General features: G+C 46.3%; 2 protein-coding genes across 4 annotated transcripts in view; one reads left to right on the top strand and one right to left on the bottom strand.

Moving 5' to 3' along the window:
- The first annotated feature begins 4037 nt into the window (after positions 1-4037).
- Positions 4038-13646, top strand: ARL6IP4 (ADP ribosylation factor like GTPase 6 interacting protein 4). The gene is made up of 6 exons (XM_054996412.1): positions 4038-4103; positions 6908-7116; positions 7936-8283; positions 9145-9262; positions 10000-10069; positions 11302-13646. Exons 2-6 carry the CDS (start codon positions 6921-6923, stop codon positions 11356-11358), a joined length of 789 nt encoding a protein of 262 aa, XP_054852387.1. The 5' UTR covers positions 4038-4103; positions 6908-6920; the 3' UTR covers positions 11359-13646.
- Positions 13647-14521: 875 nt separating this feature from the next.
- The window catches only part of PITPNM2 (phosphatidylinositol transfer protein membrane associated 2), a 100456-nt gene continuing 92574 nt past the window's right edge, over positions 14522-22403 (bottom strand). For all 3 annotated transcript variants that reach the window (XM_054996354.1, XM_054996355.1, XM_054996356.1), the window contains 2 exons: positions 21031-21159; positions 14522-20079 (listed from right to left, as the gene is read on the bottom strand). In XM_054996354.1, coding sequence (XP_054852329.1) covers positions 19735-20079; positions 21031-21159 — 474 coding nt within the window. In that variant the 3' untranslated portion in view covers positions 14522-19734. The remainder of the gene's footprint in view (positions 20080-21030; positions 21160-22403) is intronic.

The following is a 22403-nucleotide window of genomic DNA, read 5'->3' as shown; positions in this document are numbered from 1 at the left end:
CCAGGCACCAATGTCAGCATACAGGCGAATCCTGCAGAAGTTACGCAGAGACTCCACAGCAGCCATCTTTTTGGCTGGCCTCACAATTGACCAGAGTTTTATTGGTGTCAGAAGGGGCACAGATGCCTTCCAAGCACAGAAGCTGGGAGTTTTGAGGCATGCCTGGAAAAGAAGCCTAGCTTGCCTGTGAGTCATCAGAGATCCAGAGGAGTTAGCCGTGTTAGTCTATAGTAGCAATATAGTAAGGAGCCCAGTAGCACCTTTAAGATGAACCAACTTTATTGTAGCATAAGCTTTCGTGAACCACAGCTCTCTTTGTCAGATGCATCATCAGCTTTCAAGAACGGCAGCTCTCATTGTTGGATGTGTCGTCAGCTTTCGAGAACCACCACTCTCTTCATCAGATGCATCTGACGAAGAGAGCTGTAGTTCTTGAAAGCTTATGCTACAATAAAGTTGGTTCATCTTAAAGGTGCTACTGGACTCCTTACTATTTTGTGAGTCATCACGCATTCCTCGAGGATGGTCTCTTTCAGGAGACTCCTATGATACAGACCAGAGTGGCACTATCCTGTGGTGCAGCCCGGGGTGTTAAAACAGCCCTGGAGCAAGCCGAGCCAAGTGGGCTCTGCAGGGAGTCTTAGGCGAAGCTTACGCCTATTGCCCTCAGTGCCAAGGCCCCGCTCTGAGCCAAACACATCCCGCTGGGCTCTGCTTGCTCCCGGCTACCAAGGTCCATCTGGGAACTTCCCTGGTAAATTAATGGGCCATCCTGGCACTTGCCTAAAAGGTTGGTCTCCACTGCCATGGACCTAAGGAAATTCCCAACAGAAGCTGCCCTCTTATGAATCGCTATCAGAACAGCGCCTCAATTCCATCTCAATGTTTAGGACACATTTCCACCACTGCGGCCAATTTGGTGTAGTGGTTAAGAATGACGGGACTCTAATCTGGAGAACCAGGTTCAATTCCCTACTCCTCCGCTTGAAGCCAGCTGAATGTCCTTGGGTCTGTCACAGCTCTCCCAGAGCTCTCTCAGCCCCACCCACCTCACAGGGAGATTGTTGTGGGGATAATAATAACATACTTTGTAAAATGCTCTGAGTGGGTGTTAAACTGTCCTGCAGGGTGGTATATAAATCAAATGTTGTTATTATTTTTAGGAATGATACTTTGTCTGAAAGTAGGCAGTCAAATTCCCCCCACTCAGTGCCAAATGATTTGCTTACCTAGAGAGAGGAAGTGAGATTAATAACAACAACAGTAATAACAGTGTAACAATAAGGAGCTTTACATACCTCTATTCTAGCCCGGGTGCTGAGATTGTGGCACTTGCCTAGTAAACTGTCCCAAGAGCTGCCATTTTTGTAGCTCCCCTTTATGGCCACACAAATACTCCAGCTCCCAATACAGCAAGGCCCAGGGGCTCCATCCAGACCCATACAAACTGAGATGCAAGCAAAGAGCTCTTTAACAGGCACTGCAGCTGCTTTCTGTGCCTTAGTCTGCATGTGCACAAGAGATGCATTTGGGGAGAACTCACAGAACATCTGTTGCCAGGTTGCATGTTGTGAGAGAATATTAACAGTTATTTGCTGGGTTTCAGAGGAGCCAAGGTACAAAACAGTATGTCAGAAGGGGAAGGGAGGGGGAAATCTATGGACTAAGAGCCGATACCAGGGGCTGGGTTTGTTCCCAGACTTCCCTTTGCCTATTTCTATGCTAAAACACCAAGAAGCCTCTCTTCACACTCCCTCAGAGAATCTCCATAAATTTGGTAACTCCAAACTTGAAAAAAAAACCCTCTTCTTTTTAGTTCTAATTGACTCCCAGGCTTGACCTAGTAGAAAACTAATTTAATGTAATTTGCAGGAGGGGGGGAGCTTGCTATTGTCTCATTTAGCACAAGCTTCTGTATGCAATAAACATTCTATTTTTGCTAGTCAATCTGCATGTTTTGCTTGTTTGCATAATTAACCTCTGGATAAAAGGAAGCAAAATCCAAATAACATTAATTTCCTTGGGGAAAGAGGAGAAATGTGTATATGAAAGGACCAGTCATTAATGCTCTGGGTCAATTATCTTTTTATCCATTTTGTATAACTTGTCAAATTTGCATTCTGAAAGCAGAATGGCCATAACAGCTGTACAACGAGCCCTGGGACATTTGGCGGAGTTGCTGATTTCCATAATAATAAGAGTTTCATCTTCTTTGCAATAGGGAAATGGTTGCACATACATTGAATTTTAAAAACCTTTTCATAAAGTTGTGTGTGTGTGTACGCCTGCACACACTTGCAGAATGGAAAGTTGGACCTGCCAAGTTTTGAGCACAGAAAATTAACCCAACCAGGCAGGCAAGACCCAGGGACTCTCTTTTGGTGTAACAGAAGAAAACCTGGAACTGAATCAAGGAAGCCCTATTCCAGTTCCATTTTCAACACCCAGACCCCAGTTCAAAGCAGCCAACCAGAAGATCCAGAGGCATGCCTCCTCCCACATTAACCAGCCTGACTAGCCACTGAGGTCTGCTTCGGAGGCGCTGCTCCTTGCCTGCTCTTTCAATAAGGGATGGGAAACTACTGCATCTATTTGCCTCTTGTCTGATCTTCCGAACAGGTCCCAGGTTCAATTCCCAGCATCTCCGGTTAAAAGGTTTAGGTAGCACATGACATGAAAGACTTCTGCTTGAGACCTCCAAAATGCTGCTCCCAGGTACAGTGGAAAAGGCTCTCGATGTATTGTCGAAGGCTTTCACGGCCGGAGAACGATGGTTGTTGTGGGTTTTCCGGGCTGTATTGCCGTGGTCTTGGCATTGTAGTTCCTGACGTTTCGCCAGCAGCTGTGGCTGGCATCTTCAGAGGTGTAACTGAAATTCACAAGCATAACATAAGCAAAACTTCAACAGGAAAGAAGAAACCTTAAGAATGAACAGAGCATGGTTTCCAGTTCTGAAAAACACCAGGCTAACAAAACACTCTATACCCGACAATAGCCCTGCAGAGTTTAGCACATCAAGCACCAATCCATATGCAAAAGAACCTCCTCAGGATACAGTGAAGCCTCCCGCCATTAGCATTCCACACCCTGGGAAACTCTTACAGGATGACTCAGATCAACCCCACCCCTCCTGAGTAGATACAAATGACCTGCCAACATCTTTTCCACACTGTGACACTGAGAGATCTCTGTCTTTTGGTGCTACACCTCTGAAGATGCCAGCCACAGCTGCTGGCGAAACGTCAGGAACTACAATGCCAAGACCACGAAAAGGCTCTCCTTGATATGCCGATGGTCTGACTCAATATAAGGCATCTTCATGTGTATTTAGCTAGATGGCCAAATTGCCAGACTTGGTGCAAGGCAACTTTTTATGTTTCCGCTTTAAAGCCTCATGTTTTTTGGTGACTTGTTTCTCTAGTTTGGTGGATGCACTCTCTAAATTTGTGGAGTTTATGAAACTGTTGTGAACCATCTTGAGAAAAATATCAAGAGGTGGAATATTAGTTTCCAAAACATTAAATAAGAGCAATGCCTGCATCGGGATCTTTTGCTTTTTTAACAATCACCATTCTGGGTAAAATTAAAGATCCATTTAGTTCAGCCCCCTGCCTTCAATGTGGGCCAGCACGACAGCTTTGAGGAAGCTCACGTGGAAGGCACAACAATGGTAACTATCCTGTATTTTTTGTCCCTACCGCTAGCAATCAGATATATCGTCTCTGAATATGGAAGTTCTATTTTGGCTCCCATTCACAGCAGCATGGGACTAATGCATGTCTCTATTTTGCAGATTTTGTTTGCTCGCTGCCACAATGTTTGATTATTGGAAAATGCCTTTCGGGTGGCAAGTGGTGGGAAATATGCAGCCTGCATTCAGCCTACGTCCCTCTTTCCCCCCTTCCCTTGATCTGATCCACTGCAAAACGACGCGACTGCATGAGTGATTCAACCTGCCAGTCAGTAAGAAACAAAGATACGCGACTTCAAGTTTCCCGCCGGACAGGTTTAACCAACGCACGGGAACAAACCGGAAGTAAGCGAGGAAGCTATCGGAGCGGTTGCTGGGGGGCCTGCTTGGTTTCCGAGGCTCCGGAGTTAAGGTAAGGTGTGTGGGGGGTCTGACCCTCAGAGCCGGGGCCGTTCTTTCCGCCTTCCCTGAGCGGCGAGTCCCTTGACCGGAGTCGAAAGAGGACAGGGCCAAATTGGGTCCACAACGGTTGCAGCCGACACGTCCTCAGTGCGCGTGCGCAAAGACTCCAGCTAGCAAGCCCTCCGTGCGCATGCCAGCTGATCGGCCGGCAAGCGGTGAGGCGGGGCTTACTACAGGGGCAAGAAACGAAACGTTGGGATTGGCCGAGAGGGCTTTGAAGGGCAGCAGAATCTGAGCCCCGCCCCTTAAAGGGCCAGGGAGATGATAATCTTGTGATTTTAAAGGGCAAAACCTCCTGCCACCCTTATCTCAGCCATACCCCACCCTTCCTCCCCAGTTCTTCCTGCACAACAACGCTGTGAGGTAGGCCACGCTGAGCGAGCGAGTTTAGCAGTCTATAGTCTCGAGGGCTGTAGATTAATGGGGATAGAGTTGCCAACCTCTAGGTCTGGAGACCTGGACTTAAAACTGATCTCCAGAACAGAGATCAGTTCCTCTGGAGGAAATGGTTGCTTTGGAGGGTGGAGTCTATGGCATCATATAGCTGCTAAGAGCCATGCCTTCCCCAAACTTTGCTTGCCCCAGGCTTCACCCCCTCCCCAAATCTCCAGGAATACCCCAACCCAGAGTTGGCAACCCTAAGAACGAGCAGGCAGACATCGAGACAGAATAAAAGTCCAGAGGCACCTTAAAAAACGTTTATTTCTATATGAACTTTTTTGAGTCAGAGCTCACTTCATACTTAAAGAAGTGAAACTAAGACGCGGGCTTACGGTGTAGGCATTAGGTTGCCTACTTCCAGGTGATGCCTGGAGATTCCTCAGAATGACAAGTCTCCAGATTACAGCGATCTGTTCCGTTGGAGGGAATGCCCATTTTGGAGGGCAGATTCTGGAATCAAATCCATTCTGAATTCCCTCCCTTCCCCAAACTCTACTCTTTGCAAGCTCCACCTCCAAATGTCCAGAAATTTCCTAAACTGGAGTTGGCAGTCCTAGGTAGTTTACAAAGGGAGGCGAGTTAAGGCAAAGGGTTAATCCAGTCATGAATCTTTCATATATGGGTTCACTGTGGGAAAAGCGATGCTAAAAAGGCTTGGCTCCTGTCAGAAAACTGAAACAGAATGAGCAGTTACAAAAAATGGGTGATGGCCCATAGTGAATCTACACTTAAAAGGCTCAGGATAGAATAACCCCTCTGCCTTAACCCCTCTTCCCCTCCCCCCCCGTAACCTGCGCTACAAGAAGGATTCTCAGTTTGATTTCCGTACGTGACTGAAGAAGTGAGCGCTGACCCACAAAAGCTCATCTTGAAATAAACGTCAGTCTTTAAGGTGCCCCCCGACTCTTGTTTCCTTTTGCTACAACAGACTAGCAAGGCTACTCCTTTGCAATCTGACGCCGAAAGCCTTGTTCACACAAGCAGGTCCCAGAGGCTGTGCTCCTAAGAGAACCCAGAAGCCTCCCCAAGCAAGAAAAGCGCTTTAATTGCACTTACGATTGCCAGCTGTGTTTAACTGGCCATGCAGGACACACCGAAACGAAGTGGGGGTGTGCGTTTCATGGCATGGTGAAAAAGTGATAGAGCTTCATCACCTCCACCCTTCATTTCTGCACATCCCTTCCTTCACATTGACAAGACTGCTAAAATGATGGCAACTTTAATGCCATTAGCCCCGTGGAAGATAATTAAATACATTTTAAAAATCGGTGATGATGTTTCAGAATGTAAAAGATTCTGCTGGCTTTTGAGAGGCGTCAGCAGCTGGGAATGTTTCCCTGTCAGCTGCTCCATTGGTGCGTGTCCTGAGCCTGCTGAAGCAAAAACATTTCCTGCATTTGAAGGGATGGTGGATTGAGTGAGTGTGTGCATTCACACAGCGGAAGAAAGTGTGCCCTGCCAGTGAAGAAAACCCTGGCTGACGGCTTCTGGGTGCTTACCTTTCCACAGGAGGCCAGGGACCATTCCAGAGTAACTGCGTGGATGTGAATGTTTTCCCTGATATGACAGTTCATACATCCAGACAGGGCCTGGGTTATTTCTAAGTCACCACCTAGGACAGTAATTCTGCTGTAGCAGCAGAAATAAACTCTCTTTCTGTTCCCACTACATGACTGTTACGGATCACTGGCATAACCCAGAAGTCAGCCTTTTGTCTCCCAGCAGTGGTTACAGAACCTGTTCCCTCCATCCTACACATGTTTACTTGGAAGTTCAATGAGACTTCACTTCCTTATGAGTATACGTAGGATTGCAGTTTTAGGATTTCCAAAGTGCTTCATATATATTATCTTGAGTCAGCCTTACAAATGTCCTGCACGGTTGGCCAGTCTCGTCATTTCTTACTGCAAACCACAGGGGCTGAGTCCAACATAGTGCATAATTAACCTGTGGGACTCTTTGCCACAGGATGGAATGATAGCCAGTCACTTAGACCACTTTAAAAGGGGCTTAGGCATATTCACAAATGGGAGATCCTTCAGTGTCTCTCAGCTGTGTTGGTTAAATGGAACCTCCGTGTTCAGAAGTAGCATAACTCTGATTACAACTTGTAACAACAAGGTATCTGGACTTCTGGTTGGCCGCTTTGGAAAACAAGATGGCAGACTAGATGAGCTCTTCTTGTGTACCACTGACTGATCGGTCAATTTGATGGTTGCTTTGGCATTCACATAAGACTGGGCCTGATCTTTGAGCACCGGATAGCAATTGATTTACGCTCCTACAAAAATAACCTCCCCTTGTTTGGAACAGGTCCGAAAGGAGAATGGCCCCCAGCCAGGCGAGGAAGAGGTCCAGGAGCAAGAGCAGGAGTAACTCTCGGAGCAGGCAAGACGTGGAAAAGAGGAAGGAGAAGAGGAAGAGGAGCAAAGACTCCCGGGAAAGGAGAAGCCCCTCTCCTGCCTGCAAGAGAGGACTTGAATCTCAAAGGCCCAGGAAGCATTCGGCCTCCTCAAAAGAAGGTAAGGGTGTGCTTGGACGGCACCTCCTGCTGCAACCGCAAGTTCCCTTTTGGAGATTTCCAAGGCTGCTGCATTGTTAATTAAAGGAAGCCTTAAAGGATGTCGTAGGGATGGTATTAATCAATTCAACTTGTGGGCTAAGACTGCCCAGGCTTTGATCTTTCTCCTAGGGGTGGGGGACTGAGTGATGCACCCCCATGGAAGTCAACTTCTTGTACTCCCAAGCGAGTTCTTACGCAATTGATCAGGGTCCCCAATTCATTTAACATGTAGGACACTGGGTATCCGATGTGGAAAAGTGTCTGGGGGGAGACACCCCCCCCCCCGTAGACCCTCCAGCTGTTCTCTCTCAGCATGCAGCCAGTGTGGTGTAAGCATTAGACCTTGTTTCTGCTCCCCACCTGCGGTGAAGCTCACCGATTGTCCGGGGCTAGTTGTTCCCTCTCAGCCTAACCTACTTCACAGAGTTGCTGTGACAAGGCAGAAGAGGGCTGAACCAAGCCTGCAGGAGGAAGAAGGCGAGAGAAAAAACCTGATAGAAGCCTGGAGAACTGTAGTTCTTGGGGCCACTGCATGTTCTCTGCTAGAGTTTCAGCCACCTCCCCTTTCAATTCCGCCATCCAGGATTCCTTAAAGGGGGGGGGGGCTGTGGCAGCTAAGCCCCGTTACACAAGTGCAGATAGACCTGAGCCTCTCTTGGACAAGAGAGAGTTCGCTCACGTTGTCATTGAGGCTGACAATTCTGGATCATTTGAGATTTTAGCATGACAGAATATTTCATGGCTTCCTTGCTGCTGTTAATCAAGTTCTGCCTTCCAGGGAAAAAGAAGAAAAAGGATAAGAAAAGGAGAAAAGCCAGTACTGCTTCTTCCTCGGACACAACCACCTCCTCCTCTTCTTCTGGGTCTTCTTCCTCCTCTGACTCCTCTGTGGAAGAGTCAAGCAATGGTGAGCCAAAGCCCAAGAGAAAGAAGCAGAGCAAGAAGAAACTGGCCAAAGAGAAAGAGAAAAAGAAGAGGAAGAGGAGGAAGAAGAAGAAGAAAGCCAAAAAGAAATCAAACAAGAAACTGAAGGAGAGGGTGAAAGAGGGGAAGCCCAGGGGAGAAGAGCCGCCTGGCCCTTCCCTGGAGCAGTGGCAGAAAGAGACGCCGGTGGAACCTGGCCCAGGTAAGGGTTGCATTTATGGCAGCGAAACCAGTTTAGGATGTGTTTAAAAAGGTAACCTGGCCATAGCCAGGAGAAAGGCGTCCTGCAATTAGTTTCCATTTTAATTTTCGCATCCTGATCTTGCTACATTGCTCACTGGATATCCTGTCTTGTTGACTGTATTGACTTTACACTGTATAATCTGCCTCGAGTCTCAGTGAGAAAGGTGGACTATAAATAAAGTAAATAAATAGATTAGAAAAAAGTTGTGCTTACTGAAGGCCCAGATTTGTTTGGCCAGCTGGCTGCCTTCACATTTGGATTGCTTCCTCTGGCCTCCTTCTCTTGACTTCCTTCCTGGGTGCTGTTTCCTGTCCCGCCTCTCCTCAGCCCCTCTGCTTCCCTGAGGCTGCTGTTCTGCCTGCCCTGCCCCTCTCCAGCATCTGAGCAGCTCAGCCCACGGCAGCCGGAGAACAGCAGCCTGCCTCTCTGTTCAGCTGATCATTTCCAGATGCTTTCTTCTCCTTGGTACCTTAAGCTAGAGATACAAGGTGTGATCTTATAAACCATTTAGGGGGGACCATAGCTTTTGTTTGGTTTTAAGCAGACGTGGAAGTCGTGGCAGGCTGCTGGAATAGTTGAAGGAAGAATGAGATGTGTGGTTTATGGATGGGTGGATATTTGGGGCACACAGAAGTATATGTGAGGCTGTGGAGGGACTGCGGTTCCTGCCTGAAGATCTATGAAGTGTAAACGCTTATAGTGGAAGCTGGCTGGTTCCTGTGTGGGGCAGAGAGGACTGCATTACTGGGAGATCCAGGCCTCCAGGTGGGTGGGTGGGGCCACCTTTTTCTGACAATGCTACTAAGGGTCGCCTTTCAGCCCTGACAGATGAGCAGAAGTCCCGCATCCAGGCCATGAAGCCTATGACAAAAGAGGAATGGGATGCCCGGCAGAGCGTTATAAGAAGAGTTGTTGATCCTGAGACGGGAAGAACAAGGTGTGCTGATGGGGAAGGGGTGTGTGTGAGAATATACCATCCTTACTCATTTTGCAGTCAAGCATGTGGTTTCTCCATGGAAGAATAATCTGAAACCAGATTGGTCTCCTATGCATGCAAGGAGCAGTGTGTGTTTTCCAGTCTGTAACTTGCTAATTAGTTGGAATTTTTAAGGCATATTTAAGATACAGAAGATCTTCACATTTTATCTTGTTCATTCTTGCAACATCTGTGCAATGTTCCATTGTTCCCGTTTTACAGAGAAGACAAACCAGCAAGTCCTTTGCTCAGTAGGCTTTTCAACTTGGAATAGGTCCATGATTCAGCACAGGCAAAAGAAAGTTCTCCTTCAGGTGATTCATAATTAACTTGTGGAACTCCCTGCCACAGCATATAGTGATGACCACTTACTTAGATGGCTTCAAAGGGGATTAAGCACATTCTTGGAGGAGAGGTTCATCAACAGCTGTTAGCCAGGATGGCTAACGGGAACCTTCAAGCTCAGAAGCAGCATATCTGTGAATATTAGTTGCTGAAGGAGGCCGTATGTAGTGTACATGTGGGGGTCTCTGTGCCTAGCTTGTAGGTATTGTGGGAGATGTGATTGGGCATTTTGAGAAACAGGTTGCTTGGTCCGATCCAGCAAACGGATTCGTGTGTTACCCTGTTCTGTTAAGGTATTTGAAGTCCAGTTTCATCAAATTAGGGGATGCTCTATGACTGTGCTTCTCTTACAGACTTATTAAGGGAGATGGTGAAGTCCTAGAGGAGATCGTTACTAAGGAAAAACACAAAGAAATCAACAAGGTAATGTGGCTCTTGATTGTTGCTGAAACTTTCCAGAATTCTCTATGGAACATAATCACTTTAAAGGAATTCTGTTTACTGTTTGGCAGAAATATTCTGGCTCGTAGCTCTCTTTTTTATCACTTATAACAACAGCATTCGATTTATATACCGCCCTTCAGGGACAACTTAATGCCACACTTAGATCGGTTTACAAAGTATGTTGTTATTCCCACAACAAAACACCCTGTGAGGTGGGTGGGGCTGAGAGAGCTCTGAGAGAGCTGTGACTGACCCAAGGTCACCCAGCTGGCTTCAAGCAGAGGAGTGGGGAATCAGGCCCGGTTCTCCAGATAGGCAAGTGCCACAATCTCAGCACCAGGGCTAGAATAGTGGAATGTAAAGCTCTTTATTGTTACACTGTTATTACTGTTGTTACTAATCTCACTTCCTCTCTCTAGGTAAGCAAATCATTTGGCATTGAGTGGGGGGAATTTGACTGCCTACTTTCAGACAGAGAAAGTGTCATTCCTAAAAATAATAACATTTGATTTATATACCGTCCTGCAGGACAACTTAACACCCACTCAGAGCAGTTTACAAAGTATGTCATTATTATCCCCACGATAATCAGCCTGTGAGGTGAGTGGGGCTGAGAGAGCTTCTAGAAGCTGTGACTGACCCAGGGTCACCCAGCTGGCTTCAAGTGGAGGAGTGGGGAATCAAACCTGGCTCTCCAGATTAGAGTCCTGCTGCTCTTAACCACTACATCAAAAGGTTCCTACCCACATGAATAAGGACAGACAAGCTTTGCCAGAGACTTTTCTCCTTTGTCATAACATGCCTTTTACAAAGCCACAGGGAAATTATAGTTAAGAAGTGGATGTGATCAAAGGGCTCTGCAAATGCCTCTATTGCTGCTGACCCTCGCTCTTAACCACTACACCAAACTGGCTCTTACAAAACTGGGCTGTGGGGGAGAAGGGGGCATATGCCGGAATGGCAGCTCCTAGCTGGTAGAAGCTGCCTTCAACCCCGGTCTAGTTGACAGACTTGCAATCTGCTCTTCCTCCATTATCAGCCCACTCCTTTGCATTCACAAGGGCCAGAAGCTTGATTTTTATCAGAGAAAGTGGAGCTTCTCTCTAGATTCTACTCCAGCAAGAGGACAGAGATTCTTCACATCCAAGGCATCCAGTCATGCTGGCTTTGTCTCCCTGTATATGTGACTTGTTTTTCATCTGTCTTCTCAGCAAGCTACCCGGGGAGATGGCCTTTCCTTCCAGATGAAGATGGGGATGCTACAGTAATGGGGTAGCCCTACGACATGCCGAAGACAGCTGCCTTCCCAGACACAAAGGCTTTGGAGCTTGTCTGGAGAGCAACGGGCAGACCACGAGGCTCCAACCTACAGCTGCTGCTCAGATACGTTGCCTGGGAGCAGGCCTCCCCCTCTGAGAAGTTACCTTGGTCCTGCATGATGCTTTCTGCTCACAGCTTGACCCATTGTCCAGCCAGAGTCCCCTTGGTAGCAAACTCGAAGAGTTTGTTCCCCCAAAGGAAAAGGAGAGTGGGGAAAACGGAACAAAAACTAAGGAAGGTTAGTATTGAGAGGGTCTGACAAAATAAGTATTGGAGATCCATGATCTCCAAGGTAGCCAGACAAACCGGAATGGCTGCAGCTAAGCCCTGCCTACTGAGAACGTGGAGGGCGGAGCAAATTCTGCCCGACTTCCTCCTCACACATTGCAGAGGCGACACTTCATTTAGGTAAAAGGAAGGGGGAAAGATGTCCTCCATGCTATGATTGCTACACTACTTAACTCCTGAAACAGCTAAGATTTGGGCTTGGCCCCAGAGCTTGGTTCATCACTGAAATGCGCACCGCTTGGCTTTTGCATGATGGTTGTAGAGCAGTAGGGCTCTGGTTGCTCTTTTGGGATCAGACGTCATCTCAGAGTTGCAGTTGGGGGTGGAGGTGGGGCTGTTGAGTCAGCACAGAATAACCCCCTACAGTCTTTTCTGAATGAAGAAAATCTGGCTAGCATATCAAAAAATATACCAGACTCCCTAGGGCTGTAGGGGAGCAATGAGGAGCGTAGTTGCTTAAGCACCAGCCATACCAAAAATGTGCACTTTTTGTTGTGGAAGGGGTGGGTGGGGACGGGTGTCTCTGTGTATGTGTTGTTAACTCTGGTCTGAATCCAGCCTGTGGTAGGCTGCCCCCTGCCCAATTAAATGCCACAGAACCTGATCAACTGACAGCATCCCTTGCATCTTTCCAACTGGCTTTATGTCAGCACGAAAGAAACATTGTAATATACAAGGGGGAAGGCACAGAGCAGCAGATGCAAAACCGGATGGGTGTTTATTGCTGACCCTGGAGAACAGCAATAATGCTGCAAAAGGCTGCCCCCCCGCCCAAGTCCAGATGTCTGTTAGAAAAGGTTCGATGTTATCAGAGATGCTGGGCTGTGAGTCATTTCCCTTTTACTGCCTGGGCGCTAAAAGTCCACTTCTGTTGCACTCCACCTCTAGCTTGGGTTCAGGCTGAGGCAGTGCCTAAAAATAGCAACTCTGGGCCCGTTTATGTGCTAGTGATGCCCCACTCCAGCTTCCCTGGTTCTTCAGTCGCCACTGCCCTGGACACAGTTCTACCTTATAGCTGAAATCGTCTTCAGCCAAGGCTGATAACGCTTTTGTCACAGGGCTAAACACCAAGTTGTTCTGCAACTCAAGCCTCCTACTTTTAGAGAAACACATGCGTTGAGAACATGACTCCTAAACAGAAGAGTGCATGTTAAAACTTAACATCTGTTTGCTATGCGAGCGTGGCTATGCGTTCAGGTGTCACTCCTGCAAGGAATTCAGACAGCCCCTGAGTTGGTAGGAAATGGGTTTGTGGACTCTTTCACATGCTTTCTCCGTAACATGAGGGGATCGCAGGTGTGGTGTGTGCCAACTTTTTGTGCAGTGGCCAGTTATGATTTATTGAGGGTCTTCTGCTAATTTTTTTTGTTTTGTTACTTCCACACACACACACCATCCCGTTTGGGCAGAACTCTTACCTGAGCAAACCTCTACACCAAAGGAGTGTCTGAACTATCCTTAGAAGGGAGAAGGCGGCTGTCTTAACTGATTGCTCATGACCTCTGCTCCTTTGGGAATCAAACAAGTGTTGAGTGTGTTTGTGTGAACTTCAGCATCGTCTAAAACAACTTAAATAACTTTATCTCTTGTGGATTATTCTCTCTGCAATGAACAGTAACTCATGCTGGCATCGTTCCAAAAGGAAATCTAAAAGAAGAGGGGGGGGGGAAGCATTTAATATTTTAAACAGATCTTGGGTGCATGCTTTGAAAGTTAAACACATTTGAGTTCCATTGATTCTGACCTGAGCAGAACTTTAAAATGCTTAACTTTGGCTAGGTGGTGCTCCTACAGTTTTTGGTTTAGTTTTCGAAAACAAATGCTTTTTGTTCAGGCTTACCTCTAAGCTAATCCAGCTAATGGCACTATTGTAGGGCAGAAACGGCTTGTAGTGTGTTGATACTGCTTGTGCAAAATCTGTCCATTAAAACACCTCCCTTGAAAATTACCTTTAATTTCAGAGAGGTTTTTCTTCAAGAAAGGAACGGGCTGCTCTGTCCTCAAATCCATTGGCCCATTACGGGATGCCTTGTCTCGGTGGTGCCTGATTTAAGAGGCACCGATTCTGTTTTGGGGAAGGTGTCACACTTGAAGTTTTGGCAGAGGGGGAATCTCGTAAATCGGGAAAAGACTGCCGATCCCATAGCTAAGTGGTAGAGCATCTTCTTGGCATACAGAAGGTCCCGGGTTCAATCCCTGGCACCTCCAGTTAGAAGGTAGTAGATGATGTGAAAGACGTCTCCTAAGAGAGCTGCTGTCACTTTGAGTAGACAATAGCTACCCCGAAGTATCAATGGTCTGATTCACATATTCAATTCCACCAGTATTATTTTGTCCATGACATGGGGAAGATCGGTCCTGGGACTAACTGGCTCTGCTCCAATGACTCAGGCTAGGCTAGAGCACATCTTTAACTCACTATAACTTCACACCAACGCTGTGAATTAGGTTTAACTTTGAGAAGCTAGGTCTTGCCTAAGCTAACCGTTTAAGCTTCTTGACTATATGCCGATTTGCACACAGATCTTGCATTCTGCACTTGTATCTCATGTGCAAAAAATTACTTAACGCTGTATTGCAAGCAGTATGTTCCTTTGCCTATTGACCAGCTATTGGACAGGGCGGCCAAATAGGGTGGGAAGGCCTTCGTGCCTTGCTTGTGAGTTCCTTGGAGGCCTTTGACAGCAGGTCTGGAAACAGTATACTGGATTGGCTGGACCTTTGGCCAGGTTCAAAAGGACAATGGCGCATGTTCATAAACACCAGCTCTTTCAACTGACCAAGAGCCCTGCAAAAAAAGCAGACGCAAGGAGCCTTCCCATTTCTTTTAATTGGTGTTAACATACAAGTGATAACCGTATACAAAGCACATCCAGGTAGCGGGATGAGGCGCCAGTAACAGTGAGGAGAAGGAAGTTGTATGTTTAGGTACGGCTGTCACATAGAACAGCAAGGAGATAGACGGCATCGTGCACACACAAACGCAGGAACAGAAAGATGAAACGCCAGCCTCAGCTGGGCTCTGGTTTTCCTCTCATGCCTTCCCCCACTGCAGCGTTTTGAATGTTTCTGTCCTTTCCCCTCTGCCTACTCCAGCTGCGTCCTCAGACTATTTTTCAGTCCAATGGAACAAACATTATTGAGTACAAAATGGACAAATTGGGAATAAAGACTCCTGAGGGCTCAACGACGGAGAGGGGGACAAAACTGTAAGGCTTTTGGAACTAACAAGAAACTGCAGCAACAGTGAAGATACCTGAACAAGTGGGACGACGACTCCGGTTAAGTGCAGGATGACCTGTCGGGATGAGGGGCTGGTTTGTCTGCACCCCCTTTGACAGCCGACTTCCCCTGAACTAGCATTAGGACACTGTAAACATTCTTCAAATTGGGGGCAAAAGGTTTTGTCAAAAAAATCAAACCACCTGACCCAGCATAAGATAACATGATTGGGCAAGAACGTGAAGACCAGGGAGGGTCTCTTTCCCATTAACGTTCAGTCCCATGCGAACTCTCCTTCAGCACTAAGAATTCCACATAGAAATCAAGCCCAGGTACATTATTATTTTGTGAACCTTGTATGACATTTTTGGACTGCAAGTTCTGCAAAAGGGTAGCAAGTATAGACAGCTGTGGAAGAGGGAGTCAGAAGAGCCTCTCTTGACTTTTTGGCAGCGTTAAGCTTTTGGTCTCGGCAGAAATGATGGTTCAAATGGTAAGTTGGGGAACCAAACCGTGTGAGTATGCATGGACCCAAAACAAGATGCTATCCTGCATGTGGCCTTTTGAATTGTTTGAGGGATAACCGTTCAGTAATGCCACCGTAACCATGTTCTTCTGTAGCACTTTCACCCAACTGCAGAAAATCTTGAAAGTATCATCCAATATGCATACAACTCAGGACTGAGGAAAAAAATCCATGCCAAGAAAGCTCAAAATTATGTAATCAGAAAACATGCAAACCACACAATTTTGCATTTATTATTTATAATTCTGTTGTCCATGGGGAGGGGGCAAAAACGGTAGACAAAGCACCCAATTGGTCCTTTGACCAATGATGGTTCTACTCAGATGTCCTAAGTTGTCAAATACCACCCCCCTTACAAGCTCAGTCATCGTAGCCATCTAGAAATTGACTCCTCCTGTGAAAGTGAAGATTCTTACATTGCTAAAATTCTGCGCCTAATAATAATGCTGTGGGATTGTCGCAGAATATACACAACCTTGCCTCCAGCAACAGATGGGGGTTCCTACAGCAAACTTTTCTAAATATTAGCAAAGGGGCTCAAGTATGTTCCTGGGAGAGATCCCAAACACCATTTTGTCCTTCCCCTCCCTGAATTACTTTTCTCTGGGGGGAAAAAAAATCCATGTTTCTTGGAAAACTTACCGGGGAGACTGATAAATGTTGAATTTATGTGATCCAAGCTAGAATAAGAATGCAGGCCTTGTAAAAGATCTACATGTTCTGAAGAATTTCAGAGACACGTCCAGGTGGTTCTAATTTAAAGCACAGTACCAAATCTGCTCTTATGGAACCACTGCCCATTCACACAGCTGATGGACTCTTGCAGGTCAAAAAACAGGCTCAACAATTTGCACAGCTGGGCTTTTCATCATGGACATAAATGGCACTACAGAAACCAGTCAGCCATGAGTCACAAGTGCAAGATGAACACCCTTGTACTATGTGTGTACCATGATGCAGAAGAAAAAATGTGATCTAGGATGTCGGTCCCAAGGAAACAAAGTAAGGAGGCATTCAGTACAATTCTATGCAGAATTACTCCAGGTTAAGCCTGTTTGGCTTTGGTGGTTTTAGCTCAGAGTTTGATTGTACTGTTAACCTCACAAGTGTGCTTATTTTATCAGACAAATGGCTAAAAGGTCCAAATTCCACAGACCAAGCCTGTGCATTTGGCCAAAAGGGATTTAGTTTGCCAGTTTTTTTTTTTTTAAAAGGCAGTTCTCCAAATCTATCCTTGAAAAACACCAACCAAGCCTGCATTCTAAGGGAGCTATTGCTATTGTCAAATGCTATAGAGTAGTAAGTTGATCTTTCAAAATACAGGACAACACAATGCGGAGAAGGATGCCAACAAAGATCACTGACCAGCTATGAAATCCAGGAGGGCTTTTAAAAAAACGAAACAAACAGGCAACCAACCCTGCCCACATATCTTTTGATACATGCTTGCATCATCCAGTATTATTGCAATGGCAAAGAATGGTGCTGAACAGAGATGTTTTTATCTCCTGAAATATGGACCATTGTGTGGAAATCAAAAAGGGAGAATTGGCTGGAAGATTGGCCAATGTTGGGGCCCACACAGGTGTGATTGTCAGTCTTGATGGGTTATTGGTTTCAGACACGGATAGATGTGAGGCGACGACTGCATTTCAGCATCCTTTTGACAATTACATTAAACTTGGTCCATAAAATCATTGTTTTGTACATAATGCCTGAAATCAAGAGGAAAAAAATGCTAGATTTCAAAATATTAATAAACCCTGTTTCTTTCCCTCCAGACATAATTTCTTTACATAAAATAAATAATGTCCACATCATATATACTCCCTTCTTTCCCTCCCCCCCAAACATTTACATTGTCCCTTGCTTTGCACAATCTATACACGCACACACACAATAAAAAGAGGACACTGAACTTCTCTGAAGTTTGAAAATGTTCATGTCACGCCTTGGCTTGTGGACTCTTCGGAGGGAGAGATTGATCTGTTGAAGGCTAAATCCTTTTTATGATTATGGTCTGGATAACTTTTAAGAATGGATTGTGGCTTGTTAGCTGGCTGGCACAACGATGACCCATCGTGAGCTAGCAAAGTTCTGTGATGTAATTCATGTTGATTTATTCCCCCAAGGTTTTGGATGTACATTCACAAAGAACTAGGCTGAGTGAACAGAAAGGGAAGCCAATAGTTTTTTTTTCCAGTAGTAAAAATCTGCCAGAATCTTCTCATTGACTTCATCAGAGACAAGTGGCTTAGAATCTTGGAGTATGGCTACCTAAACCATTGAGATATGTTTGGTGTTGTGAACTTCATTTCAAAACAGACGTGGTTTTTACCTTTTCAGAGAGACACACCTTCCTCAATGGCACACACCATTTAAAATTTGGTGTCGGAACCGAAGTAGCAAAACCAGTTGTGTTTGTTTTTTTGTCCAGATGAATTGTCAAAGCCCCACCGTGGCTTGAAAGAGGCCGCCTTCACAGTGCTGCAAGTCTTAGTATTGAAAAAAAAAGAAACCTAAGAAACAAAGCTGTTGGTTTAGAAAAAATTCTTTTTTTTTTACATAGAAGAGCTTTGTAAAGTAGAAAGTGGTACAAATGGTGAGAGGCAGGAGAGGAAAGGGGACATGGAGCCAGAAGGACGCCTGTGCAAATATAAAAAAATGCCAAAAGCTAGGCAACACAGGGCAACCCTGACATTTGGTGAATGGACCTTCCTTTCTCCCACCATAATGGTGTCCAGGGAAGGAATGGCCCTTGGCAACAGCTAGAAATTCTGAATCTCGACATGGGAGGAATAAGCAGCTTTCAACAGGCCATTCTTTATAGGCACTTTCCCCTTTGTACAGTTCCTCCCTTTCTACAACAGCGGAGAGAGGGCACTGTAAAGTGACTGTCCTCTAAAACTGGGGGAACCCATCACACACTCATACGAGCCCACTTCTCCCAGATGCTACTATCACACCGGAAACACCTGTACAGAGAGAGGCTTGAAGAATTTAAGATGCAAGTCTCTCATTTTAAATTTCCTTTTCCAAGCTGGGCTGCACAGCCTAGTACACTTAATCTTCATACTGTTGGTGGAAAACGGGGGACACCCTCAACCCCTCTACCAATATTCATGTGTGCGTGCATGTGTCATGTATCCTGATTTAGCAACATTTAACTGCCATGCGCTATAAATAGGGAGAGTGCAACTTTATAAAATAGTAACAGGCCTCCTTTTAAAAACATTTTCAGTGCAAACCAAATAAAAATGATGAGGTTTTACAGTTGCATAACTAAAGTTAAAACAAACAAAAAAAAGTTTTATCTTGGTCAAAAGACATTACCAAAGCTGGGAGGAAGGAACTGGTTTCCCATCTACAGGTGGCAGAAAAGAAATAGGGGGAGAATTTGGACTTTGCTTTTTTTTTTTTTTAGGCTGAGAAAATGTCACACTCAGTATGTTGTTTGAAACTTAGCTGTGGCGAGTTTCCAAAAGGCTTCTATACATTAATCATGTTTGGAGAATCTCTCCAAAATTCAGGACAGCTCAAATTGCTTATCTTCTTTTTCTAACCTTGCGCCGGCCATTTTCTGAACTCTTGGTTGAATTTTTTCTTTCCTGTGACTTTAAAAAAAAAAAAAGGAAGAAACTTGCCACCCAACATCAAGGGTTCATCTGATTCCATAGCGATCACATCAATGGCCATGATTGCGTCACTTTGCCCATACGTATCAAATGCTCCTGCATCTCTGAGTCTCCCAGGATTGCAGAAATAGCCCCTCCTTTCCCCTGTACAGTACCAGTGCCCAGTGGCACTCATGCAGTCAGCAAAGGAAACTCACATGAATGCTCCCCCTCGCACTCTTTCAGGGCTGCCCCCCGCCTGGCACCAGAGTGCCTCCCCTTCTATTGCAACTTTCTGACTGATGGCTAAGAAGCTGAGGAGGCACATATTTACAGTCGCTAAACCTCGGTAAGAAAAGGGAGGCAGGAAAGAGCGTGGGCTGCAGCCAGAGACTGTTGAGATTCTCGTTTCCCCTCTCCTAACACCCTTCATCGCAAAAGGCCTCCCTCCTCCTTTAGGATAGTGCTTTGCAAACCTAGCACCCTTGCTGTAAGGCCTGCACATGTTTTGTGTGGGGGGAAAAAACCCCACTCCGATCTCTCTCAAAGTTATCGCTGCTTCGTTGTTAATGAGTAGCACCATTTTTGCCTTTTGTCCCACACCGTAGGCCTCGGTTCTTTCACTGCTTCTGCTTCTGCCACGGGCATCTGTGGCCACCTGTCGCTAGCCCCCTCTACTTTTGCCCTAGGACCCCAGGTTCAAGTCTGGCGGCTGCGCTCCGACCCCAGCACCCCGTGGCCAGGCTCATGCTCCTCTGGCTGCGCTCCCGGTCTCTCTCCCGGTCGCTCTCTGACTGGCTTTGTGTCCGCTCTGGCCTGTGGCTGGTGCTCCCGCTGGCTGTTGCGGGCTGGGATGAGATGGTGCGCAGCAAGTGGTTCCGCTTGCGCAGGAATTCGGTCTGGCCAGGGAGGCCGAAGCTGCCTTTGCGAAGGGCCATCCGGGTGGTATTCTTGGCAGGCCGGGAGCGGTGGGTGTATTCCAGCTGGGCCAGGTGGGCTGCGTATCCCTCGGTAATGAACTGCAATTAAATTTTTAAAAAATTAAGAGAAGTTCACCAGCCTGCTTGCTTTGAAAAAAAAATTGTATTTCATAACTCCAATCTGGTTCTGCTGCTGAAAGTGATTTCACAGCTACTATTTCAGACGTTACTGAAAGTGAATATAAATAATCATTTGCCAAGAGGCAATTTGGCCAAGGATGTGGCCCAGAGAGCGATCGAAGGCATTTTAACTTCTGGAACTGAACAGGTGAGGCCCTGTCACATAATTGTTAGGCAAACCGTCTCACCCTCCTAAGCAGTGGAGAATTTTACCTGACTTCTGCACCTGTTCAGAAATCTGGGAAGGCAGGGATGATGGTGGTGGTTTAAAGTTCTTCACACAGCTCAGCAGGACAGTAGCTACCATATTTTTTATCCCATCCTTTAGATACCCTTTGCAATATTATTTTGGACATCCAGCTCACCCATCCCTACACCTTGGGTGGGGTGGGGTGGGGGGAGGTTACCTCATAAAAAGACATAAAAATTTAGAGAGTAAGCTTAGCTCCAGGAGCTGCAAGGTCTCAGAGTTTACAAAAGACAGGCAGGCTGGCTCGCTGCTGCAGAACTGCCCTTTCCCTTCGTGTTTCAGATCTCCCGGGCCTCTTGCCTGCCTTCAGGAGGCTTTTGGGGGTTGGGGATGCTGGCGTGCCTCTCCAGAGCATCAGGCCTCTCTTCATGTCTCACTGCTCCTCAACAGCAGTAGCACAGACATAAAGAGCACAGGACAGGTAAACATCAGCTCCGTCGAGTTGGTGCTGCAGTAGCAGTCCCTCCACCCTTGAGCTTCTCTAGGCACCCCGCCCCCCTTTCAAGAAGGCACCTGAGGCCCAGTAGCTGCACAGCAACAGGGTTTCCACACACTGCATCCAATAGTCTAGAGCTTCTTTAGGGATTTCCCCACTTGCATTCCGAGGGTTGCACCGTTACCTGACACTGGTTCTGCAGCTTCTTGGTTGGTCGTCCAACAATGTAGATCTGTGAGGGTGGCAGGCTGATCGAGGTGTAGACAGAGATGTCCTTGGTGGACCCGTAGGCAGCATGGATCTTCATGTGGACCTAAGGAGAATCAAATGCAGATTAATCCCAAACAGAACAACAAATGCAGAATGGAACGGCTTTTACTCAAGAACAGAGCCACACAGTACACTGTTTCCCCTTACTGATTACTTCTTTGATTTTGTTTTCATATATATTTTAATGTCATGTAAGCTGCCCTGAATGCCCCCCGCCAGTAGAACAAGGCAGCATCTACATGTCAAAAATAAAAATGAATGGAAAACGAACTTTTAAATGAAGAAATGATTAAAAAAATAAACAATGAGAACAATCCTGGCAAAAGTTACCCAGGATGGTGCTTTCAGTGGGAAAATGAGGGGGCAAAGCCCTGAGGTGGGTGGAATGGGCTGTACCACTACAGACACAGGGGGTAGATCCAGCTTTGATGGTTCCTTCTAAAAAACCCGCAAACAGCTATGCCCATTGTATAGCAGGAACATTTACTTGCTAGTCTGCTATTTACAGGGACTTCTTTTAAGGGTAGACTTCAAAATGGAATCTTCCATGAGCCTTCACTTGCAGTCTGAAGTGGAGCAGTCCATTCTACTACCTCATGTTCTTGCACTCTTGTGGATTGGGTTCAACATCTCAAGTTCAACATATTCTGTAATCTGATTACTCTATATAGTAACAACAGTTTCTTTGATTAAAAATGAAATTTATCCAATGATAAAAGCTATAGTAATACAAACGGATACAGTGATGATCGAAAGTTTCTTCTGTGAAGACAGACGTCACATTTTAAGAGCAGCCGGGGCAGCTGAATACAAGCATTCTGTCTCAAGTAAAACTCAGAAAAAGCACACCTCTGAAAGCACCTCTGGCCATTTTCACACTGCTTACCGGCCACAGAACATTGTGCCGAGCTCCCGGAACGACAGCGTCTTCCTGGTGCAATTTTGCACGAGAACAGCAGTTCTTGTGTGAAATCGCGCCAGGAAGACGCTGTTGTTCCAGGAGCTCGGTGCGATGTTCCGTGAAAACAGCTATATGTGGTCCAGATTGAGCTGCAGAAAACCAACTGTGGGGGCAATTACTGGCTAGTCCCTGTATCTTCATTTTAGGCTTGCCAGGTGCCCGCCAGTGGTGGGCGAACTCCTGGCGATTTGCCTCTTCCTGGCAATTGCTGGCAATCAGTGAGAGGAGGCAGGCGCCTAGACATTGCTCGCCACTGGCAGGCAGCCCAGGTAAATGGCTACGCATGATCCCATGTGGTGACATCACTTCTGGATACACCGGAAGTG

This window comes from Eublepharis macularius, chromosome 13 (genome assembly GCF_028583425.1).
Source record: "Eublepharis macularius isolate TG4126 chromosome 13, MPM_Emac_v1.0, whole genome shotgun sequence".
Lineage (NCBI taxonomy): Eukaryota > Metazoa > Chordata > Lepidosauria > Squamata > Eublepharidae > Eublepharis > Eublepharis macularius.
This window is presented reverse-complemented; position numbering and strand designations above follow the sequence as displayed.